This window comes from Notechis scutatus, chromosome 15 (assembly GCF_049901735.1).
Source record: "Notechis scutatus isolate UNSWTSFEM ecotype Mainland chromosome 15, rNotScu1.2, whole genome shotgun sequence".
NCBI lineage: Eukaryota > Metazoa > Chordata > Lepidosauria > Squamata > Elapidae > Notechis > Notechis scutatus.
The window spans coordinates 9,932,884-9,942,331 of NC_142023.1; the positions used below are offsets into that span (position 1 = coordinate 9,932,884).

The window sequence follows — 9,448 nt, forward strand, 5'->3', positions numbered from 1 at the left end:
AGGGAAAATGTCAAAAGGCAAAGGGAAAAGGAAAGATCCGAGCTGAGTTGGTACCAAAACAGTTAATCGGACGGCTTTATAAAAAGAATTGGGGGTTAATCAGGCAGCTTTGTAAAAAGAATCAACCCATTGAGTTCAACAAGGTTGACTGGCGATTAAGCATGCATAAATCCCAACTTATACAGCTGTTGACTTACTCCAAAGTCAAGGCTGAGGAAACAACTTCAAGCGGGTGAGACTTCCGTTCATTTCTGCTTACAGGGAGGTTAGGTCGCATTGAGCTCAACGGAGCGGGCTCTCCCATAAACTGCTACAAGGTTTCCTCGGAAATCGTCCTGCTATCGCAACCTCTGGTCCCCCTCGAGCACCCCTCAGCCGCCCAGATCTCTAAATCGAAGATGGAAGACCAAATCCGACCCGATCTGTCCAAAAGATCCCAGCAATAGGGATGAAAGCAAACTTTTGCAACAGCCCAGGGGGAAAGAAGGCCAACCTCAAGAAATGAAAAGATGGAGAGAGAGAGAGAGAAGATCTGATGGGGTGGGGGACACTCTGGGAAGGGGGTTCAGCACAACGGACAGCACCCCATCCAAATGAACCTAACAGCCCAGGACATCGAAGCTCAGAACCCCGTTAATACGGAAGGCCAGTGAGAATGACCGTCACCTTTGAAACCGCCCAAAGGAGCGGACGAGAGGGATCTCCGCTTCGTCTCCTCCCATGATCCTGCGGGATCCTTCGGGAGCTATCGCTCGGGGGAGGGAAGATTTCGGAGCGAGACGGCCTTCGGCGCGCCGTTTCAGCACCAAGGACAGCTCCGGAGGCGGCCCCCCTCGTTGTCCCGGCTCTCTCCTCCTCCGCGGAAACCCCTCCAACTCGCCCAGACTTTCCTCTGCAATTTCTTTTCTTTTTTCTTCTTCTCCACCTCCTCTATCTTTTCCCCCTGGTGGTTTTTTTTTTTTGTCCCCTTTTCATTTTAACCGAGCCCACGTGTCCCGCAGGCCCCCTCCGGATTGGCCGGCTGTCTTTTAGGGTGACGTCACGCATGCCACCCTGGACTGAGAAAACTTGATCGCTCCTCGGTTTGATTAAAACAGACATTGAATTAATTACAGCGCAGATCCAACTGTTAACAGGCAATTGCCGCTCTGTTTGCTATCATTACATCGCTGATGAAGTTTTAAATGGGGTTATTAGCAATATGGGGTGGGAGGCGAGGGGAAAGGAAGGAGAAGGGGAGAAGCTGCTTTGGGGGTTTGCCTGAAAAACGGGGGGCCTTTTAAAGCCCACCCGTGTTTTATTCTCAAAAAGTGGGATTATTTGCTCTCTTAACCTTGCCAGATTGTTCAAAAGCCTTACAAAAGCAACCCGGGGATAAATTTCTTTACAATTTTTATTTTTATTTTTTTAAAAAAGGAAAATATGAAGGGGAGAAAAGTGCTGGGAAGACCAGCGAAGGTTAAAAACGCGAGACAGTAAACTCTGAAATTGTTCGAGCAAAGGGTATTTCATTTCTCTCCTTCTCTTCCACCGCCTTGCCTTGCCTTTATCTTATTTAACAGAAATCATGATTTCTTGGGGTTTTAAAGCTCTTCCCTTCCTTCTTTTAGGAGAAGCCTCTTTGCTGACTTGCAAGTAAGTTCAACAGAATTTAATGTGAAATTCAGGTTTCACTCCAGGACGTTTTACACACAACAATTAAATGACACATCAACTCGTAGCCCAGAATAAAAATCCTTCTATGGCATCTACTGGGCAATACCCCTCCTCTCGCTTGGCAATATTTCAAAAGGAATCTTTGAAAGCAAATAAACCGGGAACTTGACCCCAAGGTTGAACGTCTGAAGGCAACCCAGATCAACAAGCCAGAAATTCAATTTCTCAACCCGAATTTTGGGCATAGTGATTGGTTGGTTGCAATCACGCCTTTTCCATCTGAAGGGCTCAAACCGGTGAAAAATGTAAAGCCCCTTAATTAAATGAAGGCGTCTCCAGTCTGAGACTCCCCAAAAAAGGTGGATTTTTTTTTTTTTTTTGGTAAGGCTAATTTTCACTCTAGGGTTTTCAAAGACCTGAAGCCAGTATGGGGATGGAAGGTTTTACTCAGGAGTAAAGGGAAGAGAAGGAAAGGAAAGAAGGGGAAAAATCTGCTTTATGTTATATCTCGGAAGGGACAAGGGTGGGAAGATTAGATAGATAGATAGATAGATAGATAGATAGATAGATAGATATGATAGATATGATAGATAGATATGATAGATGATAGATAGATAGATAGATAGATAGATGATAGATTAGATAGATAGATAGATAGATAGATGATAGATTAGATAGATAGATTAGATAGATAGATAGATAGATAGATAGATAGATAGATAGATAGATAGATAGATCTAATTGTTAGGACCCTCCGAAGTGTCTCCTAAACCCAAAACAAAGCCCCCCCGTCCCCCACCCTGAAGGATTTCAATTCAATTCCCAGCTCTGCAAGAATACAACAATTTGCTGTCATTGTTATTGCAAAAATAATAATAATAATGCACAGAGACATTTGAATTAAGTGGCCGTGACAAGAGAAGACACCTACTAAAAATTAATAAGACTTAGGGGAGGGGTCTTTCACCCCCTTCACTTTTTTAGGGGTAGGGTCTTTTATTTCCCTTGACACCACCACCCCCAGTTGGGTCTGTTGCTCCGACGTTTTGTTAGAAATTGTCTTCTTTGGGAGAAAAGGGCTCTGTCCCCCGAAAGCCCCCAAGAGGTCTTTGCCGCCCCGCCCCCCCATAATTTTTTGTCACTGAAGCAGGAAAAGTCTGTGTTGATTGAAGCCCCCCCCTCCCCCCGCTTTCTGGGGAAGGTGGAGGTAAGGCTGGGAAGGAAGGGAGAGAGGAAAGGAGGGAGGGAGGATTGAGAGGAAAATGCAGAAGATTGAAAGAAAGGGAAAGATTCCCGTGAACGAGAAAAAGAATGGGAGGTGAAAGGAAACGAAGGGAGGGAGGATTAAGAGAGATAAAATGCGAAAGATTGAAAGAGAGTAAGAGAAAGAGAGAAAATGAGAAAAAAATGAGAGGAAGGCAGGAAGGAAGGCGATGAAATAAATAAATTCTATATTAACCTGCTTTGGACGGCTGTGATCATTACTGTCTTGTTTTTCTTCCTTCCTTCCATTCTTATTTCCCCTCCTTCCCTCTTTCTTTCTTTCTTTCTTTCTTTCTTTCTTTCTTTCTTTCTTTCTTTCTTTCTTTCTTTCTTTCTTTCTTTCTTTCTTTCTTTCTTTCTTTCTTTCTTTCTTTCTTTCTTTCTTTCTTTCTTTCTTCTTTCTTTCCTTTCCCTCTGCCTTTCTCATTTCCTTTCTTCTACTTTCTTCCAATCCTTTTTTCTTCTCTTTCATTCTGCCCTTCCTCTTTTCCTACCTTTTCCTATCCCTCTCTTTTCCTCCTCTCTTTCCCTCTCTTTCCATTTGTGAACAATCTTCCTCCCCCCCCCCTTGTTCTCTCCCTCCTTCCCCCCTATCTCCGCCCTTCCCTCCTGCCAGCCCTCCTGCACCTTCTTCCTAAGACTTCCTTTCGACTCAGCAGCTTGTAAGCGGGGCCCAGGAAGGTGCTTTCCCTGTGGGAGTTTGCCCAGCTCCCATCTGAAGTCAAGGCCGGTTGCAAGCTGTCAGAGAACAACTAGGGGGTGAAGCAGGGGGGGGAGAGTTGTGGGGAGGGTGGAGGGAGGAAGGGAGAGAGAGAGAGAGAGAGAGGTGGGACCAAAGCCAGACCCCCAACTAAAGTTTCTGATCTAACCTGATTCTCTTCTTACGCGCTTTCGCTCAACAAAACAGCGTCAAAAGAAAAGGCACAGGCTGGGGAAGCTCACCTCTTGGCGAGCTGCTTTAATTTCGGGTTGTGCGCCTTATGCAAATTGTAGAACATGCGTAAGTTATGTGGGTTTGTGCAAATGCCGCTCGTGTGAAGTTTAGTGGAATTGGAATTGGTGAGATCTCTCTCTCTCTTTCTTTCCTTCCTTCTTTCTCCAAAAAATAACCCAATAACCCATCCCTCCCTCACATTCCCATTTCCTTCCTTCCTTCCCTTCCTTCTCTTCCTTTTCTTCCTTCCTTCTCTTTCCTCTGCCCCTCTCACACTTTCCCATCTCCTTCCTTCCTTCCTTCCTTCCTTCCTTCCTTCCTTCCTTCCTTCCTTCCTTCCTTCCTTCCTTCCTTCCTTCCTTCTTTCTCCCCAAAATAACCCAAAGGTTACGCCATGCACTGAACACCTGAATAGGATTGGAGATCACATTCCATTTCCATATTCTGACATTCTGGTCTCAATATTTCAACATTTCTAGATTTAGGTTCCAAAACGTAGGAAAGTGTTATACGCCAATAGTGTCGACAAGGACTGTCAAGTAGTCTTCAGGCTTTCAGGCAACTTCTTGCACCATTTGGGAAGGAAGAACTTGTACCCTACAAGTACACAACCCAACTAGCCATTCAGGCTTGCACAGTCTCCTCTCTTTCTGGTCCTCTTTTTCAAGAAAGGTGAAGAAGAAGCTACTCAGATCCCTGGATTCGTTCCTTCCAGTTTCAGAGATCACCTTAGTTTGTTTTGATATGTCCAACTGTTGGAGAATTTTACACCAGGGAGGAAAGAGAAGTCAAAAGCCATCCCCGTGAAGGAAGGAACCCAGAGAGAAAAAGAGAAAGGCTGAGAGAGGAAGTTTGGTTAACTAGATTGCTTCTTCTCCCTTCCCAAGAAGATGGTGACGGGAAGGAATCGGTCCACCAAGCCTCTCACAAGGATCTCAGAATTGCCAGTGGGTGTCACTCTAAGATAAGAAGCATCCATGCAAAAAGGAGAAGAGAGGGAACACATTTGGAAGAAGAAGAAGAAGGAGAAGAAGAGAAGGAGAAGGAGAAGGAGAAGGAGAAGGAGAAGGAGAAGGAGAAGAAGAAGAAGAAGAAGAAGAAGAAGAAGAAGAAGAAGAAGAAGAAGAAGAAGAAGAAGAAGAAGAAGAAGAAGAAGAAGAAGAAGAAGAAGAAGAAGAAGAAGAAGAAGAAGAAGAAGAAAAGTTTATATGATATTTCAAAAAAAGGCTCTCTTACAAAGCATGGAAGAATCCAATGTTGGAAGTCCTCTGACCTTGACTTCCTGCATTCACACAACATCAACGCATTGACATTACAAGTTTGGAGGAGTGGGTGTTGATGTCTAAAAGTGTGTGAGGCAAACTCCCCGAGTTTATAGTTCAGGGCATTTACAAGCCTTTCCTCCAGTTGGTTTGCTGACCTGGTTTAACAGGTCTTAAAAGGGGGCCATTTGAAATTCCTCTAACAAAGAATTGATGGTCGAACTCAGGGGGTTCTCAACCTATGGTCTGCTGACCCCGGGGGAGTCCATGATGTCATCCCAGGGGGTTCCACAAAGGCTTGAAAAAAAAATGTTATGATTAAAATCTTGGCCAACTCCCTGCAGGAGAAGAGTCACACTGGTATCAAAGAAATAGTGGAATAGAATCAAATAGAAAGAAAGGATTGCAAGAGGAAGCAGGCAAATGAAAGGACAAAAATTAAAATGTTTTCTAAATTATTTTAAATAATTACATGGAAGGGTGGAGTTGACCAGTAGCGAGTTGGCCATGGCAAGTTGGCTCTGGCAAGCTGGCTGTGGTGATTTGTCCCATTCCAGCCACAAAAGGGTGTTTCAAGGGGGTCTAAGATGAAGAAATGACTGAGAACCCCTGGCCTAATCCATCCATCCATCGCTTAATTTTGGGATTGTCAACAGGAGGAGTGGGAACTGATTTGCAAGTTTCCAGTGAGAGATAAAACTGTCCCAGAAGATGGCCTGGAATTCAGATGAGCCTTCCAAGGGGGAAAAAGTCAGATTAACTCATTCCAGAAACATTAAAGACCAAATAAACGCATCGGGTTAAAAACAAGTTTAATCATCAGGAAACAAACCAATCTCCAGTCCTAAAATAGAAATCTGCAATTAAGTCTTCTGGGTTTATTTTGTTTCTTTTTTGTGGTTCAGCCTCCTCCTCCTCCTCTCTTTCTCCCCTCTAGATAGGTCTTAATAGGCTGTGGTATAAAGGCCTTGAGCCAGGGGCCCGATCCTTACAGGAACTTCTGAATGGAAGACCTCAAGCGCCTTCTTGTATGAAGCATGATCTGGGAAGGTTGAGAGGTGTGGGTCAACCTAGAGAAGATGAAAGAAGGGAGGGGGGAGAGAGAGAGAGATCAAATGACTTCTTGGATCCAGAAAGAGGACAGGTGTCACCTTCATTAGAGACATGAGTAACGACCAATAGATTTAGAAGCGTTTTGTGCTCATGGAATATGCCACTGGTATCATATAAACAACTCAAGTTGGCAAAGATATTCAATACTTTTTCTTCCTCCCATTTTCCCCACAACAACCTGTGAGGTGGGCTGGGCTGAGAGAGAGGGACTGGCCAAGATTACCTAGCTGGCTTTCATGTCTACGGTGGGACTAGAACTCACCAACTCCTGGTGATTGGCCCAAAGTCACCCAACTGACTTTCATGCCTAAGGTGAGACTAGAACTGATGGTCTATCAACAATGTTAAGAAGTCAGGGAGGACGGAGGTGGTTGTTGAAGAGAGAACAGTTTGTTCCCCATCTCTTCATCCTTCTGCAGCCCCCTAGGCTGCCCTTCCATGCAGGAAAAAGCCCCCCCTGGGAGGACCTCCTTCCCGAGATCCTTCCTTGGGGTTGAAGGGTAGAGTTGAAGGCCAAGGAGGCTGCAGATGTCTAGAGAGAGGATAGAGCAAAGAAAAGTAGGGTGTTGACACATGTTTCTTGGTCCTGAGAAGATCTCAGGAGGAACCTCCTCCTAGAGGTCTTGTTCAGATGAGAGCTGTGGAGGGATATCTACCTGGGGAACAATCATCATCATCATCATCATCATCACATCTTCATCACATCTTCATCATCGTCACCAACATCCCAATCTATCCACTGCAGGATGAAGACCAGGTCTTCATGGAAGGTTATGGACCAAAAACCTACCATGTTGGCCCAATAGGATGTGTGTGCAGTGGTAGTAGATGGACTTTTTTGGACTTCTCAATCTTAGGGGCCAACTTGCCCAGTGGGCTTCCCTGTTTAACCCAAAGGTGCTTTTTTACAAGGCCATTGGACTTTGTTTCTCCTTGAAGACACGTTTCGTTTCTGATCCAAGAAGGTTCTTCAGAACTTCAGAACTGAAGCGGCTTCTTGGATGAGGAGAGAAACATGTCTTCGAGGAGAAATAAAGTCCATAATGGCCTTTTGAGGGGAAAAAACACACCTTGACTGACAATCTCCACAGACGTCCTCCTTGCTTCACGGAGGACTAAAGAATATGGATTCCACCTTCAACTCTTGACCACTCTGGACTTCAGAGTGCTGGGAAGGATCGGAACGAGTTAAGGCGGCCTCCCTCCACCTCTCCTCTTTCAATCCTGCTCTCTGCTCTTCCGATGCAACGTTCTCCGAGGACTTCCATCCTTTGGGAATGGTTGATTAAGTCTTCTCCGTCTGGTCCACCTCAAGCCCCTCATCCTGCTCTTCCCAAGGAGGCTTAATGAACCATTCAGACACCGAAAGGTAATTTCTTGATTGGCAGACCAAATCTCCAGCCGCAAAGATAATTGCGGACACGCAGGTATTAAGTCCTCAGATCTCATTAACGCAGATCAGTTGGCGTTTTCCGAATTGGACATCTAAATCCATAATTAGGCTCCTGTTTAAGTAGGCTTGTTTTGTTTTGGGGGAGGAGGAGGAGGAGGAGGAAGGGGGGGCGGGATCTCCCCTGGCTCCTTGTGAACCAAGCAGCCCCAGTTTTGTTATACACGAACGCGGTTGGGGTGTGCTTGAGAGTAGGGCCTTGGCGGCTCCTTCCTTTTATTGAATCCTTTATCACAAGGGTCCTTGATGCTCTCGGAGCTTGGTGGTTTTCTGGCAGACATTTCATTGCCCAGCTAGGTCATGTCATCAGTGCCAGGAGGGAGGGTGATTTACAGAGAGGAGGAGGGAGGGAGAGGGAGGGGGAGGAAGACCGTGGGGTCCTTGGTACCCTCTGCGCTTGGCGGTTTTTTTCTTGCAGACATTTCATTACCCGACTAGGTAACATCATCAGTGCCAATGCTTGCCCTGTTAGAGTTCCTTCCTTCCTTTCTTGGTGCTTTGGAAAATAGCTTGACCCCCTCCCTTCCTCTCTGTGGCAGCTATTGGAAGGCTGCTCTCCTGTCTCCCCTGGTCCTTCTCTTCCCTAGACTAGCCAGGCCCAGTTCCTGCAATGGTTCATCGTATCTTTTAGCCTCCGGTCCCCTAATCCTCCTGGTTGCTCTTCTCTGCCCTCTTTCTAGAGCAGGGGTGTCCAACCTTGGCAACTTTAAGACTTGTGGACTTCAACTCCCAGAATTCCTCAGCCAGCTTTGCTGGCTGAGAATTCTGGGAGTTGAAGTCCACAAGTCTTAAAGTTGCCAAGGTTGACACCCCTGTTCTAGAGCCTCAACCTCTATTTTTACACTGCAGTGAGCAACATCAAATCTGGTTGATCACAGGGAGAAACCAAAATCCTCGACTAAAACAGGCCTTCTTTTGGTTGGATCTTGGTTTGTAGAATTCCTTGGCGGTTACGAATTCCCGGGAATGCCCTGGGAAGACCCTTCAGTCCCACCCAACTTTCCAAGGGCGTGATGTCACCAGCTTGAGCCTCTCTGTGTGTCTTCCCTAACCGCCCTGTCTCTTGTCCGGCATTTTGCACAGCCCGGAGGGACGTTTTAGACGTCCACTAAGCAAAGATTTCAGGGCTGACTTGAGACTTGCAACTCCTTTCTCACAAACTCTCGGGCGCGGCGCATGCACCGCCGGGGCGTACAAGTTTCCAGCTTTCCCCGTCGATTCGCCCATCTTTTCCAGCCCCCCCCCCATTTCCTCCCCTTTTCTGTCTTCTCAACCCATCACCCGTCTTTGGTCGTCAACGCTTGGCAGGGAAATAACGAGAGATGCTAAATCTTTTATAAGGTCAACATGCAAGCAGCTGTCAAACAAGAAAAGAACTTAGCAGAGAAGACAACCCTCCTTGGTGAAGGGGGCGGTGGAAAAAATATGGAAGAGGGGCAAAGGAAAGGAAAGGAAGGAAGGAAGAAAAAGGGGAAGGGAAAAAAAAAAAAGAACAACTTCCCTTGCTCATTAAGCCCACAGGCCTGGGCCTGGCCTGGCCAGGAGACGCCAAGTTGTCTCCGTTTTGTGTCAGTAATTTGTAGTGTCAGAGGAAGAGGTGGGGGGAAGAAGAGGAACCAGGCAGTGCCGAAGGGGCAAGCCGGTGTCGGGGGAGTCATTAACGCACCAGGAACGGCCTCGGTGCCTAATTGGAACCGCTGGGCATTATCAACGGACGATTCCCGCCTCCGTTCCCTGACAGCTTTTCAGGCCCTAAAATGATAGTCCACT

At 46.3% G+C, this 9,448-nt stretch overlaps 1 protein-coding gene across 1 annotated transcript in view; it reads right to left on the reverse strand.

The window, feature by feature from the left end:
* Positions 1–5,910: 5,910 nt before the first annotated feature.
* The window catches only part of CFAP77 (cilia and flagella associated protein 77), a 38,442-nt gene continuing 34,904 nt past the window's right edge, over positions 5,911–9,448 (reverse strand). Inside the window, 1 exon segment of the mRNA XM_087943847.1 lies at positions 5,911–6,185. Within this exon segment, the coding sequence (XP_087799973.1) occupies positions 6,060–6,185 (126 nt within the window). The 3' untranslated portion in view covers positions 5,911–6,059.